The sequence below is a fragment of the Apis laboriosa genome, unplaced genomic scaffold (assembly GCF_014066325.1).
Source record: "Apis laboriosa isolate Shangri-la unplaced genomic scaffold, ASM1406632v1 scaffold41_cov147, whole genome shotgun sequence".
In the NCBI taxonomy this organism is placed as follows: domain Eukaryota; kingdom Metazoa; phylum Arthropoda; class Insecta; order Hymenoptera; family Apidae; genus Apis; species Apis laboriosa.
This window is the reverse complement of record NW_025223220.1, coordinates 26,252-53,734: the sequence shown is the minus strand read 5'-3', so window position 1 is coordinate 53,734 and position 27,483 is coordinate 26,252. Positions and strand designations below refer to the sequence as shown.

General features: G+C 31.8%; 2 protein-coding genes across 4 annotated transcripts in view; one reads left to right on the top strand and one right to left on the bottom strand.

Annotated features, from left to right (window-relative positions):
• The window catches only part of LOC122716040 (probable JmjC domain-containing histone demethylation protein 2C), a 291,449-nt gene extending 283,317 nt beyond the window's left edge, over positions 1 to 8,132 (bottom strand). For all 3 annotated transcript variants that reach the window (XM_043938733.1, XM_043938735.1, XM_043938734.1), the window contains exon 1: positions 7,050 to 8,132. In XM_043938733.1, coding sequence (XP_043794668.1) covers positions 7,050 to 7,205 — 156 coding nt within the window. In that variant the 5' untranslated portion in view covers positions 7,206 to 8,132. The remainder of the gene's footprint in view (positions 1 to 7,049) is intronic.
• Positions 8,133 to 10,059: 1,927 nt separating this feature from the next.
• The window catches only part of LOC122716001, a 41,092-nt gene continuing 23,668 nt past the window's right edge, over positions 10,060 to 27,483 (top strand). Inside the window, exon 1 of the mRNA XM_043938668.1 lies at positions 10,060 to 10,158. Within this exon, the coding sequence (XP_043794603.1) occupies positions 10,127 to 10,158 (32 nt within the window). The 5' untranslated portion in view covers positions 10,060 to 10,126. The remainder of the gene's footprint in view (positions 10,159 to 27,483) is intronic.

Below are 27,483 nucleotides of genomic sequence, written 5' to 3'. Positions count from 1 at the left end.
ACCTTTCTTCCTCAAAGGAATAGATATCTAAGACAAAGATGCGTTCTCTTACTTTCGCTCGAATCAATCAAGTATCGGCGCTTGCAGATACTTTCGGATAAAATGATAGCTCTAGTATTACGTTTTTTCAGGATTAATGCATTCTGTTCGAATTTTACATACGCAATATCTCGTATACGTTTTAAATTAATATGACGTAATGACGGTTAACATTCGTTTAATTTATGTGGAAATTATGTCGCAAAATATGATTACGAGTACGAAATGATGGCACACGTGTGAAAAAAAAACAAATAGAGATATTTAAGAATGGAATGATTTCTGATGTATTTTTCCTCCGCCGAGTCTGAATTTTTAATCGGTAAAAATTGTTTATCATACTCGGTTTAAGAGATAAATGGATAGAAAAATATTGATTTTTCACTTATTGAGAATATTGCAAAGAAAACAATTTTTTTCTAACATCTTCGTTAATTTCCCTGTACAGTGCTATTCTTGTAAAATTAAATTTGATTTATCATCGCAACATTCTTTTTCGCCAAGATATACTTAACAGTTTGAAGTTATTCTATTTTTAACGCATATGAATAAAAACTTGTTGTAAAGTATTTGTCTTAATATTTGTAGAGCCGTAAGAACACATTTTCACTCTATTAGTCTTCCACTTGAAGAAAATAAGCTAAGAAATCTTCATACCCGCTCCTTTCTTGTCGTCAATAGGTTAAAAATAGAATAACTCGAAAACAGTATAAAAATCTCGGTATAAAAATCATATGATAATAAATTAAATATGATTTAATAAAAAAAATCATTCCATTCTCAACCAACAAAATTCTTAATCTACTTTCCAGATATATGCTTATGTAATTTTGTTCCATCTATAAGTAAACATAAATTTGTAGAAAAAAATTTGACATTTCTTCTATATTATTTACCATCGTCGATAGACAACGAAATGTAAATTTTACAATTCACAATTCCCAGAGATCGCTTACTTCATTAATTCTGTTTAGATACGTTATGTTTACTTTCCTTTCCTTTCCTTTCCAAGGATCATATATATTACAAGTACATAGCTAAACAGTAATTTCATACGTGTACACGTTTGAATTAATCTCGAGAAACATCGAAAATCATAACACATGTTATTATACAGTCGACGACTGTAGCTTCGACAATACACAAAGTATACAATCTATTGTACAGAATCTATTGTTTATCCGATCGAGCAAGCCAGAACCGTATCATTTTTAAGGAAGGAGAAAGCGAACGCGGCGACGAGCAATTCGCATTCAATGACCTCGGACCGCGGCTCGATGCCAGAGCAGCGAATGACCTCCGACTGGCAAATAGTAAACAGATGTCAACTAAATTCACTGCAAAGACCAGATACCCGTTGGCGCCACCATGGATTCGCAGACGTCGAGTCGAAAATTCGATCATCGATCGGGCTAACCTTTTGAACGATTCGAGTGTTAATAAACGGACCAATTTCATAATTTCACGGTTCCTCGTTGAATATTCAATCTCTAATAAGCTTATGGGCGTAGAATGTTTCGATTAACACGTATTACGATTAAGTAGAGTATTTAGAACGCGTGCAATAATCTGTGTGTGATTAATGGATGCTTAAAGTGTTTTAGAACGCTTAGATTAATTCGAGATCTTGAAATGATAATGGCAAGAGTTCATTGCGATCGTTTTAAGGTAAATATTACATATCGTTACTACAATAGGACTATTTTTTTTTTTTTTTTAATGAAAGGGTAATAAATAAAACATTTAAATACGAAGATTGAACGAAAGATAATGATTTTATGAATCATTAATTATTGATGATAATTTGGCATTTTTATTCGTTCATTTACTAAATAAAGGCTTATTTTACAAAGGTTATGTCATATTCTATGATAATTTCCTATTTTATTGTAATTATATATAGTTTAATACATATGTAGATAATATATATTGTTACTAAAATAATCTTGTATAAAAAGTTGTATCTTATACATGTATATATGTATTTCTTTCTTTCAAATTTTATAAAATTAATGAAAGGAATTAGATAACTATTAATTTAATTTTATATTAATTTGATATAAAATATTGATATAAGTATCAACGATTAAAAAATATATACGTGTAATTAAAATGCTGATTTATTTATCAATAGAAAATATTAAAGTTTTATTAGAAATAAATATTTTAAAATTTGTTAGCAAATTTTTATTTTTTCCTAAAATTGAGAGAATATTTGCAACTTTTTAAACTTATCCATTGTTAGAATAAATAAATAATAAAAAAAAATGTTCAAGAAAAATTAAAAAATTATTTTAGTTTATCATTCATTGAAGTACTTTGATACTATTATTTGTTGCATTATTTCTGCAACCCTTACACATACATCGATGCAAAATAATTACGTATATAATATATTTGAATATAGAGAATCGTATCTAAAACATTTTATTCCATGCATTATACTATGTATATTTGACTACTAAATTATATTTAAATTCAAATTGAATGGCGGAGAAAATTAATGTTGCTTTTTCGCGAATAAAACAATTTCATCATACGATAGGTTCTGATTGAAATGAAATATTAATATTTGCGTTAATAAAATTTTATAAATATTAAATATTAGAATTAAAATTTCATTTCGAACTTAGGCATGTACTTCGATAAATGAAATATTTATATTTTCGTTTCGATTTTTGCAATGCACGTTTAAAAAAATTTTGTAGAAAAGAAATGATTCGCGATAATTTTCAGCTGAGTCGTATCAAATAACAGCTTGAATTAAGAACTTCGTACATTTAACTATGTGTACGTTATCAAACCAATAAATATTAAGAATGACACTTTTCGAAACTTGATGCTATTTTTGTAGAATACTAAAAATAAAAAATATATATATTTAAATAATTTACAAAAAAAATATTGAAAAAAATATCGTAATGATATGAATTTATTTTCATTCAACTAATTGATCCAATGATTCGAAATGAATGGCAAAAATAATTAATGTTGCTTTTCCGCGATTGAAATAATTTTATCGATCGTTTATATTCAGACTTTAAGCTCTTTAATTACTTTAATTGGTTAAATTTCATCAATATAAATATCATATAAAGAAAAAAATAAAAATTTTAATTTTTTATCACAAAAATGATTACAATCACCATTGGCTAATAATTTATTAAAACCTTTTACCTTAGTTTCTTACGAAATAAAACAAAGAAAAAAATATGCATACATTTCGAGATTTTTGAGTTCTTAGAGTTTCGCCAATCTAAAAAACTAATCGTTTCTAATAAATATTAAATTTCAAGTTAAAAATAGCTATTCTAAAGACGGACGTAATAAAATTTGAATTTCAATTTTGAATTTCGAAATATTTTTGAATTTTTGTTTAAATTAAAATTATTATTACAAAAAATAACTTTACACATTAATGACAAACGAGTGAATAGTAAATCCAACTATTTTAATCGCATAATCAAAAATTATTATCAAAACTATAATCCAACTTAAGCGTTTCATTTTAAACAAACGCTATTCGTGATAAAGAGTCAAAAGATATATCTCATTCGTACAATCTCTATGAATTATTTAGATAAATTAATAATTGAATAAAATAAAAATAGTTTAAAAAAATTTTTCCAATCACAAATAAATTCTCTTTCCTTTCATGAATGTAATCCATAAGAGAAGAATCTCTTAAGAACAAAATTATTTCATTTCACATATTCATAATTCATATTCATAATATTATACATAATATTTAAATAAATTTTACATATAATCAATATTGATATAATCGTTAAGAGATTAAATTAAAGATATTTTTTTAATTTATATAAACTGAAACGCAATTTTAAAATTGTTGATTATAATGATTGATTATAATTTCTGAACTAAAAGATTTTTTTTTCTTTAATTACTAAATGATATAAAAAAATTCGTGTTGCACGTTTCAAAACATTTCCAACAAACATCTTCTAAAAACAATGTACAGAAACATTTTGTTCACACAACTAAAGTAATATAATTCGAGAAATATTTGGGTTTTATTTCGGTTTCAAGGCTATAGTTGTTGCTAGCAACAAGTTGTCCATACACACTTTGTTCCAAACTGCGAACGTTGGCTGAAGAAGACTTGTTCCTTGCAAGACAAAATTTTTCACTTTTCATTTCACTTTTATTATACATTATACACAATACTGCTTCACGTATTTCCTTTTTTTTTACATTTCATATAATTTTTATACGAAAAGATCTATTCTATTCTATCTATTATTCAATTAATTTAATAAATCAATCATTGTTCCATATTCCGAATATTTTACATGTGTACATAATATATATAATTATCATTGATATCGATATTTGTTGGAAATCGACAAAGTAAATTGAAACAACATTCATTTCTCTAATTTCTGAATCAAAATAGAATAAATACGAAGAATCCTAGACGAATGATGACAGCAAGTAACGATTTAAAAAAAAAAAAAACATGGAATATTAATAAAAATATTTCTCATTGTTGCTTCGTTGATGAAGATGTAGTTTAATAATAATCAAAATATCATGTATATACGATAAAATATAGAAACGTATTTATTCCTTGCAAACGTACAAAAAAATCTATTTTTTCTAAACAACGAGACCGATTAAAAAAAAAAAAAATTATGTGCATACATTGTTCAAGTTTGAAATGAGAGAATCATGGCCTTTGGTCAGGCTTAATTGACAAAAACCAATTGCGTACCTCTTGTGTTTTGCGACGTATGCATGTGTACCGACAACGTCCTCGAAATCTGAAATAGTTATGACTTCGCGATAACAGAAAAAAAAAAAAAAGCTCTGAGGTACGATAGCTTATGTAATCTGATAGAAAACAGTTTTTTATCCTAGCTTCTTTCCATTTTGCCTCATAATTTTGTTTTGGCATCGATTTCACAAAGTTGTCCTTATCGCCTATCGACTTCGATCAACAGTTTCTTAATGAATCTTGAACGTATGATAATAACAATCGAAACATAGTTTCTCGCGAAAAATGACGCAAGGATTTCCTGCTTCTGGTAAATACCAGTTTTAAAAGCGATTATGTTGATATTAATCTAAATGAGACATGACCAATGTTGCTAATGACTGTCTATTTAAATATGGTTTAATGAAGGATTCAATATTATTTTTTTATCTTGAAAAACGAAAAGATAATACAATATTCGAATCGATAAAAAGAATGATAAATATTTTCGATTAAATTTTTAAAATGTTGTATATTTAAATTTATTTTTAAGTTTATACAAGAATTTTGTATAAACTTTAATCAATTTATCTGTTTTAAATAATTTATTTTGGTTTTGATGAAAATAAATTCGCATAGTTGAAGTTTCAAAAAAAAAAAAAAAAATGCAAACAAAAATATTGCATTATGCAAAATTCATATAACGTAAAAAATAAATTTATGTTGCAAAACAATTTTTTTAATTATAAATTTTACTTATTATGTACGAAAAAACAGGCTTATTTAATTTAGAAAATTTAATTTACAAAACATAAATTATAAAATAAAAAAAAATTTATTAAAATTCGTAAAATAAAGATTTATGTATAATAATTTTTAATTGCGTTTAAAAAATAAATTTTTATCATCTGCACGAATGTCTTCTAAAATAATATTTCCTCGTATCCTATATTTGCCAATGACCAGATGTTTTCATTGTCTGAAACCTCTTAGACATTGCCATAACTTCAAACTTCGTCGGATTTTTCCAATTTACTCTTCTTTATAAGATAAATAGATTTCATAGCTGAAGCTCATATATCGAAATCGAAATTACAAGAAACTTACTGTTTACATGTTATTTCATAATAAAACAGGGAAAAATGATTTATAAATGAATTTGGCAAAGTTTAAGAGAGTTACAATCGAAAATTTTCGATATTTGACGAAAATACTGATAGCTATAGTATTAATAAATTATTAATAGAAAAAAAATTATTCTGATATATTCCGATATGAATCGAAGAGAGATTAGATTATTTATTAACCTCGTTCTGAATTTTATATAAAAATAAATTAAGAAGAAAAAATTTATAAATAATTTTAAAAACAATCAAAACGCAAAAAATATGTTTATGTTATTAATTTTGAATATGTAAAAAAAGTAAGGATAAGATTATAAGATAATAAGATTATAATTAATTATTTCTGCTTTTTGATTGATATTTTATATTAACTTTTGATTTTGAATAATTTCTAACTAGATTCTATTTTTTTCAATTATAAAACATATTTTGAATCAAAAATCGAATGAAATAATTATATTATTTTTAACTTATTATATTTGTTTAATTTCATACACGAATCTTAGAAATAATTTCGATTAAATATGTATCTTTTAATATAATGTATAATTATAATATTAAATATTAATAATTAATATTGAAATGACAAGAGATGAAATTATAAAATTTTCCTTGAATTTAATTCGCAAATCGAGATATAAATAAGACAATAATAATGTCTCTTGATGACTCTTTGTATGACTCTAAATAAATATATAATTAAAAAATAAAATAAATGTTATGAAAGAATATATGTTTATATTACCATTTTCGTCATAAAATTTAAAATAATTTATCAAATAAAAATTTTTTTCAAATACTTTTTTCAAATATTCAGTTGCTATCTTTCGATAGATTTCACTGTCATTACATGTCGTAAGAAAGGAATGTTTAAATATTAAATAAAAACTTGACGAGTATCGATCGCAAAAAAGACGCGTTAAATAAGATCCTTTCGATATTAAAAAGGAGCGCAGATTTCTCGAATTGAGGTGAACAAGACTATAGAATGCTAAGTTCGAATGTTCGAAAGGTCGGTCGCTAATGTAAACAGAAACAGCGTGTCGCGCGCACGATGCCAGATAGGCCGCATGCATCGAACCAAAGTTATTCTGCGTAGACTGAACGTATTTCTAAACTGATTATAGAATTAATTAAAGGAAGAACATGTTTCGTTCGATGATACTCACCTGAAGATCATGACAGCTGTTATCCCTGTGACTGGCAGCACGAATTACCCCCGCACGCCACCCCCACTCACTAATCTTATTCACCTTTAGCTTGGTGAAACCACTCACCGAGAGAAACCTCTTTCCCACGATCTCTTCGCGAAACTTGTACGCCATATTATGGATCGGCAACCGCGGCGTGTCGAATCCGCGAATTCGGATCGCCAGCCGGGTCTTCCAATCACCCTTTCTCCTTCTCCTCTATAAGTTTACTTCTTCTTCTCACTCTGTCTTTCTCTCTCTCTTTCTCTCCCTCTCTCTCTCTTCTTCTACCTCTATCTCTATTTCTATCTTGCTATTCTTCCCTCTCACTCTCACACTCTCTCCCTCTCTTTCTCTCTATCTCGCTTTCTCTCTCCCCCACGAACTGTGCCGTTCTCTTTTCCTCTATTCCGATCCTCCAGCGAGCGTGCCTCTCCCCCAAAAAAGAAAACCCCACGTAGCACTGAACCGTAGAGAAGAACAATCGAGCACCGATCACCACTTCGTTATTTTTCACCAAAACACAAGAACACAGTCACTCGGATCTCTTCTCTTCGTGATCACGACGGGCCAATAAACAACAGGGCCATGAGGCGCGCACGATCCTCTTCTCCTTTCTCTCTTTCTTCTCTCTTCCTTGGACGGTCGGCCACCAGCAGCAGCAGCCACTCCTTGCTCCTACATACGTGCGTCTGGACACTGGACACCGTACACCGAAAACTTTCGGCGACCGTTCCAAACATACACACTTCGCTCTTTGACACCTTCTTCTCCTTTCCTTGTTTTTTTTTTTTTTCCTTTTCCTCCGTCGCGCACCACGCAGCCGATCTTTCCCTTTTACAGTCCGCTCCACCTGCACGTCCGTCGTCGTTGTCGTCTCTCCGATGATGTCCCCCGCGCCGACAGGATTTCGCCTGCTCTCGCCACGTCCAGGACACGGAACGAGAGGCACTTTAAACTTCCGGCCGCACACCGTGTATACTGGACACACACTGCTCGGTTGACGGTAACGGTGGCAGCGCGGTAACCAAGCACTCCGAACGGTACCAGTGTGAACGTGAGAGTGACACACACATGACCGGCCAGTGATATCGCGTAGCGCGCACTGCGGGCGGACGGCAGGGAGGCACGGCTCCTTCCCGCGACTCCTACCCTCTCCCCCGCTTCACGGCTCGACCTCCCGCCATCCTCCTCTACCCTCGAACACCCCCAGGCTCCCGCCTGCTCCGACGTTCGCGCCGACGCTCCCGCCCCACCCCACCGCTCACTCAACCAAGCAACCGTGCCGCGCGCTACACCGCACCGCGCCGCGTCGCCACCAATCCCCCCCCTCTCTATCTTCCACTATTTTTCCTCTTTTAGCCACACATCTCACCCTTCTCTCTCGTTGCCATCCACTCATCTTTTCTGCTTTCTTCGCTTCTTTTCTCTTCTCTTCTCGTTTCATCTCGTCTCATCTTTCCTCCTCTTCTCCTCCCTGCTCTTTTCTCTTATCTGTTCTTCTCCTCTCTACTCTTTCCTTTTATCTCTTCTTCTTCTCTTCTCACCTCTTTTCTCTTCGTCTTACCACCATCACAGTGGTCGTTCTCTTGCATTGCTGCAACCTATGGCACGAGCGTGGGGTGAGGAACTCTAGGGCCGTAACACCAACTCTGAAGAAATACAAGGGGCCGCAATTCTTGGTGGGATGGGATGAAATGTCGATTCAAGGATCGTATTACGGGGACAGGATCTGGAGACCAGGCGCCTTCTTCTCTTGCTTTTCAATTTTATAAATATAATTTTGGTATAAAGAATATAAATAAGAAAAGAGTACCTAGGATTCTTTAAAACTTTCTTATGTTCGTTTGATTATTATCCTTGTAAAATATACCTTTTCTTTTTTTTTTTTTTTTTTCTAATAAAAAATGAACCAAGGTGCATGTAGTCTATTATTATCAGTCGCGACACGCATCGCTATTCTTATTACAAAAAAATTGCTCTCTCATCGATCTTTGCCGCTCGATTTATTTGTTGGTGCAGGGCCAGTGGTCTGGAAACCGCTTTACATTAGAAATTCATTTGGATGTATCTCTTTATAGTGATATTCGATGAGTGGCATAATTTTAACTATGCTTTATATTTAAAATAAATATACAAAAAGAATGATAAATGTACGTATGATAAATATAATAATAATGTTTTGCAATATATTAAGATATAGTATATACAGACATATGTATTATTAAAAGATAAAAGCTTTGCGTCTTAGAAGAAATTGTTTTTAAAAAAATGTTAAAAAAAAATAGAATTTTCGTATATATTGTATAAATTGTATACATTTAACAAATTTATATTAAAACAATTAAAATAAAATGTATTTAACGAGTTTGATATTTTCTTGTTTCTATAAATACGTTTAAAGTTTAAGTTAACGTGTTAAAAATTATTTTTTTTTAATAATGAATTCTGTATTTTATTCGTAGTTTAGACGAATTTATCATTTTTTTTACTATATATTGTTTATTATTTTTTATTCATGCAATATTCTATTATATAAGAACGGTAACGTAATATATAAAAATCTCAATATAAAATTTTCCGATGGATAATAAATTGCTCGTATCGTATTTATAACTGTTGTCGTTTTTAATTTATATATATAATGATAATTTTGAACTAAAAATTGATATTAAATTAAATAAAATCACTTCATTCATATTTATATATCGTTTAAAACTTAATAGTTTAAAACTAAACCATGATATATATGTATGAATCTTATTAATTATAATGTCTTATCTTGATTTTTAATATCACTATTAAAATAATGTTAAATATTTAATTTCTACATCAAAATAAGTTAATATTTTCTAACGATATTTAAAAATACCTAACGTTTATACAGCCCTGCAGTCACGTGACGAAAACACGACGTGACGTCACACGCGCAGCAGCAGCCAGCTGCCAGTCCAACATGGTTGACCTGTGAGCAGTGGTGTTACAAACGGCCGTCCGCATTAATTGCTCGTTTCTTTCGATCGCGCGTTACTTGTATAACGTTAAAAACCGTTAATATGATATCTTCGATCGTCTCGCGACTTGTCATGTGAGTATTTAAATTCTCAGTAATGGAAAGACGAGAAAATAGTGTGAACAAAAATTCAGTTACGCCTGGATTCTCGCCATCGTTAACTCAGGATTATTCGATTCTGTTTGTCAATTTATAATTCAATTTAATTTTATCCTCTCTCTCTCTCCACTCAATACGATACTATCTTTGCCTACGTCTTTTACTCTTCGCTCCAAAAAGTAAATTGTGTAACGGTCTGAACGTCTAATAATCGCTATCCTTTTTTGTTTCTTCCCTTTTTGACAAAAAAATTGTAAAGGGTGTCTCGTTGACATGGTCATGTAATGCGAATTGAATCAAAGGTGCAGTGTTCCTAGTGAAAAGCTATACGACAATTCACGAATCTTTTCGGACGTGAAGAAATTATGTCATCGCGTCGTCGCAACACGGCTCCAAGAAAGATTTCCATGTTTGGTTACAAATTCTACAACGAAGTCTAACCAATTGCGGTTACATTTGAAAATTGTCACAGTTGCACAAACGAGGTATCGATTTATTGCTGAAATTAATTCAAGGCGATACTGATACTTCTGTGTCAAGGCATTTCAAAAACCTTGATCCGTGAAGGTAAGAGGAAATCTGTACATTTCATATTAGGGAAACGAATAAAGTAGTCGTTTAAGAAGGATACATCGATTTATATTACGCGTAGAAATTGAATTTCTAAAAAAAAGATCGTTTCATTTATCGTATTTACATAAATAATTAAAATACAACGGAATGAATTACACGTTAACGAAAGCATATAATTTTATTCTCGAAATGCCTATATCGCTTACTTGCATTATCAAGCTTCGTAATGCAAACCTAACCTAACTTCTCACTTGTGAGTCCTAACAGTAGGCGCCTACCCCACCATTATGGACGTATACTCGTGTTACGACACCTTGCGCATAAAAATTTATCGAGAATTAAAAATTTCTAATTTCGAATTTAAATGTAAAAATTTATGTAGAGAGGAAAAATATTATTGGAGTTTTGTAACGGTCGATTCAAATTTCTCGGTCTCAATCGATTTTTCGTATTATCACCTCGTACGCTGATTTAAAGCTATGAAAGAGCTTGTTCAAACCTGTTTGGACACGTTCCACGATCTGAATCGATGCTCTTTTATTCCTCTGGTCTTTGTTCTTTGTACTCATTTTCTACATACGTCATATCAAATGTTTAAAAATAGTCGAATGTACTCGATGAAGGACAAAATCCACTCCCTTAGTTCAACGATAAAGTAACATGGCATAAAATCTTTTAGTCTATAATCGATATTGTTTCCAGCATCAATCACACCACTGATCATTCACACCAAATCGCTACGTAACAAAGAAATACAAATATTGACATGTTTATCTTATCTACGAAAAATTATACTTTTTTAATTATTTCTCAACTACTTTAAGTCCTTATTTTTCTGATTTTTCTTATCTTTAATAAATATTTATATAATATTTCTTACGATTCTAATCTTTTAGCAAATTTTTGAAAATTATAGGGCAAAATATGTTAAACCAATATAAGATTTTTATTCGGAAATTAATCTGATAGAAGTAGAAAATGAAATTAAACAAATTGATCGAACTGAAATTAATATTGTATAAATATCGAGCGAGATTTACATCGTCGGAGACCAGTTTCGCATAGTTAGCTGAAAGCTAGTCATCAAAGATGAACGACTGACCAAGCATCAGCTGATTGGGAACTACGTCACAATGATAGGAAGTCGTTCCACCGTGGCGTCGCGCGTTCTCTTGTTAGGGAGCACGTTTTGTTTACGGAGTTCGCAAACTTATGCCGCCGATAACATACACGTACACATACACGCGCGCGTTAACAGTTTTGTTGAGACATGACTCACACCCGTTGTGCTTGACAATAAATTGAAACAAGCTGGAGAAACATTGATTCCAGATCGAGCACAAGGCAAGCTTCTTAAAATTTCAACCGGTTCTTTCGATCGATTCATTCTATGATAAAGTATTAGATTACTTACTTTAAAGATTTAATTGATGAAATTTATTATCTAGTTATCTATTATAATTATAACGAGAATTTATAACGAATAGGGATACGAAAAATAAAAGCGATAAAAAAATCAACACAACGGCAATACAAATTTAAATTGTGAAAAGAAAAAGAATATGGATGTAGGAATAATACCAAAAAAAAAAAAAAAAGAACAAAGAATGAGTCATATTATATATCTATGTATACGTATAAAAAAGAATTATACATATACATATAATATAAATAAATAGAAACTAAATTTCTATCATACAAGTGAAAATATGTTGAATAAATTTAGAAATCCTTCGCGTGAAACTTTAAATTTCTATTACGATGCTATTCCATATAAACTTTATTTATACGAATAAAATTTTTTTGCTGAAATTGCCTGATTATTACGTAAGCTTTTATTACCATCGAATCATCGTTGAATATTATTTTTATAAAATAAAATATTCTCTTATCTATTCTATATCATTCTTATATCTTTGATATAACGAAATAAATTAATTTATCAAATCAGTAGACAATTATTGTGCAAAATTGTTACAAACTTTTAATATTTGATACATTATTATATATATTTTAGAATTTGCTTGTTCTTGATGGATTCAACGGTGTATTTTTAAATTTCTAAAAATCATAGGATGAACAGTTATTCTGATTTTGGGCGTAGAAACAATTCGAATTACAATAATAATAATAATTAGAAAAAAAAAAAAAAAAGGAAACAATAGATTCTCTATTGCCATATGGTTCATTCATTTGTGCATCACGATGTACCTCGACCAATGTTTCGCTTCTCGTTAATGTCACGAAATGTTATCCCACTTTTATTATATCGCTTAAGAAGCATGACTCACGTGTGTTTAATAGTCTTTGTATACATGAACCATTGTCTTTTTTGCCGCGCGTTTAAAACACACGAGTTCAGTTTCCTTTCACCTCGTCAACGCGTACTATCTTGTGTCCATGTCGAATGACTAAGAACCTTTGTCTCTTTCTTTCGCTTCTTCTACGTCATTCCTAATCATTATTTAATTTTCTTGTGACCAATGAACAAAGATAGATACCATCCTATTATTATTTCCATTAATAGCTTATCGTCGAGTTTCGTAATTTAAAAAAATAAAATAAAATAAAATAAAATAAAATAAAGGAAAATCCTCGTAATAGAGGATCATAATCCCATTTTTCGATCCAAATTTCATTCACGAAATCCCTCCCCCTTCACGAAATTCTTCTTAATTCTTCGCCTTGAAAAGCGGGACAGATCATCTTGGATGCTCGGAAAGGAAGGAAACGGGGGTACCAACCAAGGGATGCTTTCTTGGTAGACCAGAGGAACGTCGGTCGGTCGTTGGATCGATGCCCGGTTGGCAACAGGAGGGTGGTTCTGCACGACGAGCAAGGACGTTCGTGCGGCACTCTCATTCCCTCTTCCTCCGTCCTTTCTCCCCTCCTCCCCCCCCCTCTTTTTTCTCTCCTCATCTCTCCTTCTTTCCCTCCTTTCTTCTCCTCCTCCTACTTTATCATTATTATTATTATTCTTGTTCTCCGTTACAGCTGTGCAAAGGGTGGCCGGTTTCCCTCGTGAATCGATATTTCGTTTCAGAGGAGAGATCTCGCATTAACCTTACCGCTGCGTTGCAAGCGTCTGACGGCTCTCTTCGCCATCTGACCAGTCATAGAGGAGGGGTTGGCCGTTGCTTGTCGTTTATTTTCCCTTCCTGCTCCCCTGCAAATACCGATGAAAGCTAGGTGTACACTACTTTCGATAAAAAATATTTCTACCCGGGAATAATAGATTATTTAGGGTTTCGAAACGTGTAGAATTTTACCAAGTGTTTCATTCTTGACACCGGGGATAAAAAAAATGGAAAATAAACTGAAAGGGAGTTTTAATTTTGTAAATGTTACACCAACCAGGTCGAGATAAAACCTATCGACTTTTTTTTTTTTTTTCTTCTTCTTTCTCTTCCTCCGCGCGACACATTCATTCTATTTACCTAGCTTTTCTGTTTCTGACCTATATTTCCGATGTTACTGAAAGGCATCTCATTTTCTATGGATGCAAACGGTTGCTCTTGCTCTTGTGTGCTCGATTCGTACGCGAAACATCGCCGCATCTCTTCGTGGTTGCCGATTCTATTTGCATAGAATCGTGGTTCGAGAGTGTTGCTCGCGCTTTTAGCAAGACGATTCTGCGAGCTTGGGTTCTGTAGATCAAGAAAAAAAAAAAAAAAAAAAAAGAAAGAAAGAAAGGACGGAAAAATTCGAACGAAAAACTGTTGTTCCACGAGACAAAACTAAACATTGTAACGTCATAAATGATATTGTTAGTTTTTATTTAAAATGATACTCGATATTGCACTTTATCAAATACGTTGTAGTTTCGAAGGATCGTTGTTTTTAATAATTTGTAATACAAATTCAAAACAGTATTAGAAATCCACGAGTGTCTGATGTTTGAAAAGAAGCGTTTAACCCTTTGCACTCGTATATATATTCGATAAGGATACCCATCAACTCGGAATTTTTTTTCATAATCGATCAAAAGGAAAATATTTTTATGCGAACATAACATAAATTAAAATTTCCGGTTTAGTAGAAAAAATTAGCAAATAAGCATATTTAATCTGCATCTCACACTCTTTTGAAATATGAAAATCTATATAATATGTTAGGGACATCATATTTATTGAAAACATGATTTTAATTAATTGTAAATAAATTTAATTAAATGAATATTATGTAATATAATTTGACCCCAAATAATGTAAGATGTCGCCTATATGGCGACAGACGAGTGCAACGGTAAAGTATATAATGTCGCCTATATGGCGACATACGAGTGCAACGGTAAAATATATAATGTCGCCTATATGGCGACATACGAGTGCAAAGGGTTAAGAAAGATTGATGTAAGTTTTGAGAATCTTTTCTTGGTGGTTAATAGGAAATAAAATAGTGAGTTGATATATATGAGTTATGGATGAAGTTACTGAAATTTGAAAAAGTAAAATTTGGAATGTTTGTTGCACAAAAGGAAGGATTTTTATTTTTGATATAGAAATACAGAATATATGCTTTAGCATAGAAAATTAAAATAGAATAAGAAAAATTAAACGAATAACTTTAGGAAATATCAAACTTATCAAACTTTGTGGAATTTGTATTTCATAAAAATAAGCGAATTTTTTATTTTTTCTGGATCAACACAAAATCAGATAAATAGAAATTCGATAATACGAAACGGTATAACAGTATATAATATTTCAGAGAAATTCTATTTTACATATATGCATGATAAATATAACAAACAACAATTCAAATTTCAAATTTCAATTTTTCTAGATCTTTCTTTCTTTTTTCAAATTTATTTGTGAATTAATTTATCCTTGAATGAACGATTGAAATTCATTTTATTATTTATTAAAAAATTTCAAATTTGCTATTTTACTAAAGTTTTAATTTTAATTTGCAGTTAAAAAGAATATATCTATTTAAATTGTTCTACAATTTTTTCTCTTTTTTTTTTTTTTTTTTAAAATTACCAAGAATAAACTTCATCGATACACGCAAGCGTAAAAACTTTCTTTTATGGATGGAAATAAGAAACATCCATTAAACAAAAATATTAATGAAATATTTACTTTACTTGTATTTTAATTATTATAAATTAGAATATCGAGATTTCCATTTCATATTATCTGATTACATCTTCCCTTCTTATAATCATCGAGTAAATTACACTGAATTGGCTCGCAATAAATTCGACGTATCACAATTTTTTAAGGCACACCATTATTTAAATATTCTTAAATATTGACGTAAATATTATTTTTGCGTGTTATCGAACCATCGTCCTTTCTTCGTTTTTACCACACATTAGTTTTTCTCGTGACAATGCGATGATATTTCACGATTCGAAACAACTATCGTTTCTTCAACAACTAGAATAGAAGAAGCTTGCATATAGCCGCATTGTTGTACATATCGATTAATATATTCGTGGAGAATTAATTATTAATATATTCTTTGGAAAACGAATACAAAAATAGATTTAAAAATATCAATAATTTTTTTTTTTTTTTGTATATCTTCCTTCTAAATATTAATTTTATTTCTGCGATAATTGAATATTAAATACAAATTTAATTGAATTTTAAACGAGACTTTTGATATATATATATATAAGAAGCCTCAACGTGATATTGATATTACATTAAAAAATTTCCTTTTTCCAATCCAATCTTATCAAATAAACAATATCTACTTATTAAAAAAATCGAGAGAAAACGTTTATAAACAAATTTACATAATAAAATTATGCAAATATTTTGCCACATTTCGATATATTTTCAAAACATATAATTTAAATTTATTTGAATTTATTCTACTGCATGCAGATCCGCGCATATTAGACACTTTTTTATCAAACACTTTATTCCCATCTCGCTTCATCTAATTTAAATTGCTTACAACTTAATGAATAAGATCGATATTTTCCTGTACATATCCAATTTTTCCACATTTGTCCTTTAGAATCAACCCTCTAAAGACTGAATATATTAACATGTATACCTTGCATTCGACTGAACATGCGAGAGACGTGGTGATTCGACCAGAAGAAATTCACGTAAAGAAGTCTCGAGAGTATTTGAAAAGGCTGGCAACGATTGATGAGAGGGCAAAAAAAAAAAAAAAAAAAAAAAAAGAAAAGGAAAAAAGAAAACTCGACCCGGTACTATAAACGAGGAAAAAAAGTTACGTCGGTGTTGCGGAGCACTTAGGATCCTCGACCTCGTGACGTCATTGCACTCATTAGAATAATTAAGAATGCCGCTAATTACGATGCGGCTCGTACTTTTTCATTCTGCTCGATTCCATATTGCCGGATATTAAAGCGAAATTTCTCACTGACCATCGAGATCTCTATGGATCCTCCACACTCTCTGTCCTTATTAACCGTGTTTATTATTATTCCTTCAATCTTGAGATAATTTTTTTAAACATTAAGATTTTCATTTAGTCTTGGTTATTTAATATGTAATTATAATAATTCGAAACTTTTGGGTGTATTCCTTCAATCTTGAGATAATTTTTTTAAACATTAAGATTTTCATTTAGTCTTGGTTATTTAATATGTAATTATAATAATTCGAAACTTTTGGGTGTATTCCTTCAATCTTGAGATAATTTTTAAACTTAAATTAAGATTTTCATTTAGTTTTGATTATTTAATATATAATTGCAATAATTCGAAATTTTTGGGTGTAAGCTAGCTGTAAAAGAAATATCCAATATTTCTGGATGGACTGGTTATATCTTTTTTTAATGTTCGATAGATACATTAAGTATCGTATACGTCGAAATATGTATAAAGATATATGCAATTAATTATTTTAAAAATTAATTGTAACCAAAAAGTTATGAATGTTTTCAACGACGATAATTGAACGTTATTATTTCATAAAAAAAAAAAAAAAAAAAAAAGGAGAAACGAGCATTTCCAATTTTTCTAATTTTAATAATTTTCCGAAACGAAACGATTTTTTGAATTTACTATGCGAAGCAATGTAACGTATAAATAATGATCATCTAATTGAACTTTCAACATAGATTTCGATTCTTTGTCGATCTTGCTTCCAGCTTACTTAACTTTGGATCAACGTTACATTATTAATTAAATATTCATAACATAGCGCAGAAAATAGAATGTAATATGGAAAATAAAAAATAACGGGAAACGTTAATGACGGAACGAATTTCAATTCAAGTTTCATTGTACTTACGTTAAAATTAATCTTCTGTTTCCTATAAAAATATTCATTTGCATAAATCTTTCTCACTCTGTTTAACACACTATCGTTCTTTATCGCGAAATTAAATTCCTGTGACCCGGGGATCTCGGGTTACGTTCGAGGCTTTGTTTCAATAATTTCACCATTTTTTTTTTTCTTCAATGGGAACGTTGTTCAGGACTGTGAAATTATTTTGAATTAAAATAATTATCGATAAAAAAGGAAGGAACATCGTTTATACGTACATACGAAACCGATGTTAGGGTGTCACGTTGCACAATTACAAAAACTGTTTCTATTCATTTTATAAGTAATTTTATAAGTAAATAAAATTAAGCGAACCGCTTGTTCTTAATCCTGGCTAACTAATAATTTCCTACTCTAAAGATTTTATTACAATTATTAAAATTAGAAATTGGTATGCAAGTAAACGAAGCAAAAACACTCTATAAAATTTTTAAAAAATTTTTTAAACAGAAAAATAAAGCTATCCACTATATGCTTTAATATTATAACGATTCAAAAAATTTTTATTCTTCTTTTCTTTTTTAAATAAATATTAATTATAAACTAGAGACCTAAAACTCTTAAATTACAAAATATTCCCAATTTATTTATTTAAAGAGAAATTGCTACAACCTGCCTATTTTCGAAAAGCTTTTTCCAAAAAGTGGAAAATGTAAATGATCGATCACCACGATTCCCCAAAGGATCGATATCCTCGAAGCTTCTCTCCGCTAGATAACAAGTCCGTGTTTCTCTCCTTCCACGATCTCTCGAGAACATCTCTCGAGAGAGAGAGAAAGAGAGAGAGAGAGAGAGAGAGAGAGAGAGAGGGGAGGCGCCGTTTTGATTTACACCCTCCTTTTTCCCGCCCTCGTATATAATTACGCCATTTTCTCGCGGACCAGCCCATATTTCTTTGTCCCTGGAGACGCGCCAAGGAGCAAAAGTGCACGTCACGAGGGTGTGGTAAAGAGAGCCGAGGGGGGTGACGCGGGCAGAACCAAAAGTATCGTCGGCTTCGCCAGGCTGATGACCCTTCCGCCGTACCCCTTTCCTCTTTCCAACACTCCCTCCCCTTTTTGCCCCTTTTGTGGATAAACTGTGGGTGGGTGGATGGACCGAAATGACCGAAGGGGAATTCGAACTTTCTTTCTTTCAGCTACCAATGTTGTAGAGATATCGTTTTCTCAATTCGAAGATTCAAACAGGACTCCCCTCTCCTCTTTCCCCTCGATGGGACAAGAAGAGAAATATTGATTTGGAAATATCGATATATCGACAATTTTTGATCAGGCAAAATGGCAGCCACTTGTTTCCAATAAATATCTTCACACGCAACAGAGAGAGAGAGAGAGAGAAAGAGAAAGAAAGAGAGAGAGAGAGAGAGAGAGAGATTGAATTTTAAATCCCTCTTTACGGGATGCAGATTCGTAAACGGATATCGTATGCAAGACGTTGGCACGGTTGAGAAAGTTCAGACGCACGCTGCGTGGGAGGTCCGCGATTCATCGGTCACGATGTTTGTGGATGTTTTAGCATGGATTTCCCAACATTCTCTATCGAAGGAGAAACGCCACGTGTCGGCGCGAGCTTGCAAGCCAATGCCCTTTAAACCGAAGCGGGTTTCTTCTTCTTGTTTTTGTCTCGAAAATGGGACCGCGAAAAAGTATTCTCAATTTCTCGAGGAGTCGAATCGATCAAGTTATGGCATATTTACGAGGATGCTTCTTCTTTAAACACCGTCGAGATAAATCAGTCGCGAAACATTTCGAACGAAATGTAAAATCTCTCCCTCTCTCCCTCTCTCTCTCCTTTTGCTATTCGACTTTTCGCTCTCCTCTCGACTTTCGCCACGCCACTCTTTTTCTTTCTCTCCACCGAAAAGACGATGCGTCGACGTGTAGTCGTCGGCCACTATCCGCTGTTTAAATATAAACCCAAGCACAGAGGTGGGCAGCTTCCAGTTCAGGAGTCGCGACCGTTCGTGGAACACACATCCGAAGCTCGATCGTTCAAACTTTCGCCAAGATTTTTCGCGAGTGAATTTTTCCATCGTTGCCGGAAATCTCGCGACGAGTGAAACAAAAGTGTGATTTCGACCGGTCGTGCGAGAAACAACGACGAATGAAACGTTGGAGATTACGAGAATGGGACAGTTTCTCTTAAAAAAAAGGGAATAGAAAATTCTTCTAAAAGGAGTTTCGACGAGTATCGAGAATCGAAACGAAATTTTCAATCGGAATTTTCTCGAAAACTTTTCTAAAAGTTTCTCCAAGTTGCTGCAACTTGGAAGTCTTTAACTTTTCCCGAAATTGTTGCTCGTGGTGACATTTTTTGGCGAGAAAGAAATTCGTGCGCGAAGCGAAGGAAGGAAAAATTTGAGCAATTATTCGAATTATTCTATCGAATACCGCGCGTTCAATTTCCAATCAAGGTGAATATTCACTGTTTCCACCACCAAGGGGGTGGCCGAATTTCAACGATGGCCGACTAATGCCATCGAGAGAAGAGGCTCGTCTCTGCCATTCGTCTCTGTCGAGAGAAGAAGGGAGGAGGTCCCGAAGGAGCAGCGCGGAGGAGGAAAATAGAAAGAGCGAGGAGGGGGGGAGAGGAAGAAAGGAACCGCTCGAGTCGAGTCGAGTCGAGTCGGTCGGCGTGACGACAAAGAGACCTAGGGCTGGCGCGGTCGAAGGAACGAACTCGAGAGAGTCGAGTTCCAGGGTAAAAAAGGAGACGCGGAGGAGAAAGCGAAACGTGCCCCCGAGCGGTCAAAAATCTACCCTGAAATTCGATCGTATTCTCTCTCTCTCTCTCTCTCTCTCTCTCTCTCTCTCTCTACGTCGAGAATTAAAGCGCACGTTTCCTCGTACAAACTTGCTTCGAACAAAGAACTGCGGAGAGAAGACTTCTTTGTTCGAGCAATTGTCCAGGGTGTTTTTAAGAGAGAGGGAATTGGAGTCGATTTCGAAGAAGAGTTCTTTTCTCCAGAAGCAATCTTTTCTCCAGAGGGGATGCGAATCGATCGATACGCTCTCTAATCCTGCGATCAGCTGGCTGCAACGAGGCCAATGTTGAAGCGTTTCCCGCGCGCGATTTAAATCTCGTTAGGTTGTGATATATATATATATATATGTATGTATATATATATATATATATATAGGGGGATATCGAGCGAAAGCAAGGTTTTCTATCCGAGCAAGCTTGGTTGCAAATAGTTCACGATACAACGAGCAACACGTTCGAGATTTTACGAAGCCAACTTCGTCATGACTTGCCCGCTGCCCCTGAAAAATGCCGTGCCCGTGCCTGTGGAGACTCACTCCTACTCCAGGAATATTTATTTACCTGTTTTTAAACGGGTTACCGTGGTGAACACCGTCTCGATAGTCTTTCTACCCTCCCCTTTGAAAATTGTATCGAAAATGTGAGAATTCAAGGATATAAAGATAACGAAAAGATTGGCGATATCTGTTTTTTAAGAAACGGAAGAAGAATAGAATTTGTCTTTCGATTTTTGCGAAAAGAAAGCAATGAAATTGTTAAAATATATTTTTTTTGAATTTACGTAATTATTCGGAAAATTTTATTTAATTGCATTTAACGCTATTATAAAATTTCTTTTTTTTTTTTAAGAAACGGAAGGAAGAAGAATAGTTTTGTCTTTCGATTTTTGCGAAAAGAAATGAAATTGGTAAAATATATTATTTTTGAATTTACGTAATTATTCGGAAAATTTTATTTAATTGCATTTAACGCTATAAGATTTCCTTTTTTTTTATTTTAAGAAATGGAAGGAAGAAGAATAGAATTTGTCTTTCGATTTTTGCGAAAAGAAAGCAATGAAATTGGTAATAAAATATATAATATGTATCGATGTGTATAAGAAGTGTCAATGGAGAATATAATTTTTGAATATAATTTTACGTAATTATTCGGAAAATTTTCTTTTCGATTTAATTGCATTTAATATGCTATTATAAGATTTCCTTTCAATATCGTTTGTGCATCGGAAATATTGACTTATGAATTTCGGATTTAATGAGATTGATTTAGTCAAAAATTTTCTCGTTGTTAAATGATATTTGCGTAGCTGCATCACCATTTCTCGATTCTGTATTTCTACGTCTTTCTAACATTCGTGTCAAAAAATTATTTTATAATTATAATTATTTGTACAATTTGAAGTTTAAGGTCATTGACAGGCTGACACTTTGATCATTATTCGATATTTTCTATAAATTATCATTAACAATTTAATTACGAGTTTTACATAAAATTTTATATCATCGTTGAATAAAATTCGTGAATTATTTATATATTTTGAAAAGCAAATATATTTTGTTATATATTATTTTGTCGTCGAGTAGGCTGATATAAATTCAATTTCGCTACTTTCTTTTCGCATCGCGTAGATTTGAATATCTTTTCGTAACATAATTTTTATTGTTTTTTAATTATATTATGGAAAAATTACATTTAATCGATTCAGATTATTTTCATTCTTATCGCGAATCAAAATTCAATCTTTTCTTTCTTTGTGACTTTTGGAAGAGAAATATTTTCTGCACAAATGAAGATTTATGTTTTATCAAACTTTTGTCGAATATTATTATATATATCGTGAATATTTCCCCCCTTCTTTTTTTTACTTAATCAAACGAGTATTTACGTTTATATTCCTCAACTTATATATTTATAGAAAATTTAATAGCGAATTTACCAACTACAAAATCAATACATCACTGCGACAGTTATGAAATTACGAAGTGCTAAATCATTTTGAGGCAGTGTAATTTCGTTAAAAATAATTTGCCGTTTCGCTAATGAGTTCGGGAAAGTACTTTTAAAAAAGTACGCTTTTTTATAGTAAGCGTGCAATTATTTAACTTTCAATACTTAAAATACAGAATCGCGCGAAACCTGTGTAAATTTTGCGACTTGCGAAAAATTTCCAGTTTCTGAAACGGAAATCAAATCATTAAGAATGTTAATTATTCGTTCGAATCAATTCATTATGCAACATGCTCTTGAAATGGCGATTTTTAGTAAAAAAAAAAAAAAAAATAAATTAAGAAAAATATAGGATAAATTACGTAATTTATTCGGAGGATGAAATCAAGTTCAGACGATGCTCGAGTATTGGCGAAATTAAATACGAATTTAATTATTGACGGGAGGTAATTCTACATATGAAAATAACCAAAAAATATGGAATAAATTTCTTTTCGTTTAAAAATCAATTTTCGAGAAAATTAAATTTGAAGAAAATTTATCGCGAATGTTGAATCTCCATTTTCTCAAAAACAAGGATGTAAATCATAAAACAGAAATTTTCGAAAAAATATTATTCTCTCTCTCTCTCTCTCTCTCTCTCTCTCTCTCTCCTTTTTTGTTTATTTATTTATTTATTTTTGTATGTAGAATCACTCGAAGGCTTGTGCCATGATTTTGGAGACACTGTGTATATAAATCGACGTTGTACAACAGGCGTAACGTATATGAATATGTGTGATATCAATTCGAGCATTCTATCGGTAAACAAGATCGTTTATCGCTATGTGTTTTCATTTCAAAAATTTCCTTTGGATAACGATTTTAGAATTATTTTTTTTATTAGTCATTAAGAGTTAAACAACTTGAGAGTTTCGCGTATATTCTTTTTTTGTAAAACTTCTTTTTACATTTAATTGTTTAAATTGCCCTAATATCGAAAAGTATTCGATATTATTGATTTTAATAATTTAATTTTATATAGTTTGGGAATATATCTCTTGAATTTTAGGAAAAATTCATGGAGAATCTTAGCCGATTAGATTAAAATTCCTAAGATTCGTTCATAATTCAGTAATTGAAAATTTATTTAAGTGAATTATGATTTTGTATTTTCTATAAATATAAAGAGATATATTTTATTATTTATATACATTTATTTTATACTTTACAATTTTTCAATGTGTGTGATATATTTTTTAAAAACCCGTGTTTGATATTTGATTTTATTCGATCGAAATTTTACAATTCGATATACGTAATCTTTTTATTGTATTTGATTTTACACGAATATATTTCGAATTATATCGATTACTTATCATCTATGTTCTTATTTTTCCTATTTTTTTATATCCCAATATTTAACGCATACCTATATTTCAAAAAAAAATATTTTCAACAAATTTTTATTTTCGCCATGGATCAAAATTAATGTCTCTGCCAATACGACGACTGTCTGAAATGACTGATGAAATGCAAGCAGAAATATTACAAATATCAAGGATTGGAATATTTGCAAACCTTGTTGAAACTGCAATATTCACGATAATATTAACGTAGTGATATTATTTTAAAAAATCGTATACGATTGCAAATATTATTATTTCACGATGTTACGATTCATTTCCTATTCAATTCTTCGTAAATCTTACGATTTCTAGTCAATGTCAAGCCTCCAGTCGTATCCTTCGATTCAAAAAAATAACTCTTGTTTCCTTCAATTCTTAAAATAAAGTAAAAGAAACTCCACGTATTTTCACAACAGCCTTTAATTTCATTCGTGATATTTTATATATAAATTATAATTTTATTATTATATATTATTTATAAATTATTAATTATGACAATAGACTGAGAGATAGAATATCTAATAAATCAATAGGGTAAGAATTTTTTTAAATTTTTAGATATCCTTTTATAGACCTTTTCTCTATTCTCAAACATTTGATCATCATCATCAAGTTGAATCCTTCGACTCGATCACCTTTATGTTATATTACTCGCACGATTCTTTGTCGCGCCCATTCTCGTAATTAAGCGGCCGTTTACACGCGAGGCGTGAATACATCTCACGCGTGTAAATTATTCTCATCAAGTTATTAACCATTGTTGAAAAAAAAAAGAAAAGAGAAAAAGCTGCATCGATTCATAACAATCCTCAAAATTAAAAGCACGCGAGATGAATCACGCGAAATCTCCAGATACAAATTTATTACCTTTTTCGGGCTATGATTCTCAATGCTCGAGTCTAGCCTCGACCTTTTTTTTTTTTTCTTTTTTGCTGTTACTTTCTTCTTCGTCGCGAGTCGGTTTCTCGTATATTATTTTCGATTCAAGGATCCAAGTAACTCCATTTCGGTCCAACTATCACAACATTTTTAAGGCCCCAGGAGTAATTCACGTAATATTTATCAAATTTTAATCAAAGAAATGATAAAAAAATGTTCCAATTTATACACTATGGGGAGAAACTTATTGTGAGAATTGTAAGCAAGAAATTTTTTTTTTTACACCCAAGTTAAGATGAAAGGATAAAATATGCATTGTTCGATTTAATTAAACAAACTTTCCAGTGCTAGACTAAAGTAATTCAGTGAAACATCGAACAGAAATTTTTAGAAGTTATTTTATTTTAGCACTTCGCTTTAATTGTTAGAACGACAAGTTGTGCGATTAAGAATTAATCAAGGATTAGATATATAAATTCATAATTTTCGAGATATCAAAACAAAAATTACTATAAATTTGTATAATAAACACATACATGAAGTATATCAACAACGAGTGGACTATAAATATCATGAAACTTATAGTATTCGAAAAGCTTGGACATTGCTCAAAATGCAAATATGAAACAATGATGAAATTATCAATTTTGTAACTGCATTCGATTATTTTATATTTTATTTCTGTCGATTTTAAAGTATCAGTGAAATGGCCAACCTCTCCATGAAGAGATAAATATAGTGATATTAGCTCACCCATTATACATTTTGAGTGCCAGTAGCTACGAGCTGTTTATAGAAATGGTGGTAGATAAGCGATGCTCACATACTGACACACATACATGTACAGATTCAATGTGACAGTGGCGATAAATTTTATCAATATCTGCAAAAATTATTGGATCAAAACCATTGCAATCCTTCGACATTCCTAGCACGTGCCCTCCAACTCGTCGTGGGCATTAATTAAAAAATTCTTGCGCCGTTATTTAAATCCAAATCCATAAAATCTTCTCCAGATTTAATCTAATATAAAAAAAATATGATATGAAAAACGACGAAGATCTCTTCTAAATCGAATTAACTTGGAATTGTCTTGTTTTGGGAACAAAGAGTCGAGGATTTTTCCTTTTTTTTCTTTTTCACTTTCCTTTAAGCTTTGTCATCGCCTTCAAGGACGATGAGCTGGCAGCCTTTCGAAATGCCACATTCGCGATATTTCGTTGCAATTTCGAAGTTGCTTGAGACTTTGAAAAACTTTCAGAGACATTCTGGATTGGATAAATCGAAAATTCTGCATGAAGTTTGATAATTTTTTTCCTCCAAAAAGGAAACTTCTGTTTAAATAAGAAAAAGTTTTCCTCGAATTTTTCGTCACGGAAGATATTTCGTAACGTGTGACGATATATTTGCATAATTCACATATTGATTATTTAATAATATTCTTTAGATTTCTCTCAAATCCTTTAGCTTATTAAGTTGCAATGAATTTTCTGCTCTTCTAATCGAATCATTATCGATCGAAACTCAAATACACAGTTCTGACGATTTTAATGAAACCGTACATTTAACGATATATTTAATTTTGAAAAAGAAAAAAGTTTCCTCGTGAAATGTTATCTATTCGAATTGCAAAACTATTCATATAAACAATATACTACATACATTTACGTAATAATATTCTTATCATATTTCCGAAACTCTGTTATAGCACACGTGTTTCAAAAATGATTGGCAAAAAACAAGCAACATTTTCTTCTTTGCAAAATCAACTTTATCAATCAAAACTGTAATATCTCTCCATGTCTGAAATCTCCCCTCACTCTTCTCCAGTCAACTTAATCGATCACTTCGTCCTTCTCCTCCCCAAATTTCAAAATTTTTCCCTTTTCACAAAAGATAACCCAATCCTATGCTAATCATAACCCAATCCTATGCCACGATTCAGCCTCGCTTAGCTCCCTTATTTATAGCCACTTGTGTTTATTCTACGCTCACCTCACCTCACCTAAGCGATATGCAGCTGTAGATCAGGTTGATGCTCCTTGTCCCCATCTGAAAATAAACCGGACACGCCCTCGTTAAGACGTCTTCGTTTCGTTTAACCCTCTCGATTTAAATCTTCGAAATGAATCGTCATCCACTCCGTCTATAATCGTCCAACGAGTGAAACAGCCCGTTTAACACCCCACGATTCCCTTTTTTACCTTTTCTACAAAAACACAAGAATCGAAGAAGCCAATAAGAGGGGGAGATGATCATGATTTTCGTATCCGGAGTTTTAATTAATGGAGAAGAGGTAATAAAGAGGGACTCGAGGGAAATTGTGTGCTCGAGAAGGGTCACGATTAAAATAGAAAACTGGGTCGACCCTGAAGCCCGATGAAAAGTTACCTCGGATAAGAGTATCGAGCACGTATCCCCGTTATCTCTTATCCCTGTTTCGGATCAAACGGATCTCTCTCTCTCTCTCTCTCTCTCTCTCTCTCTCT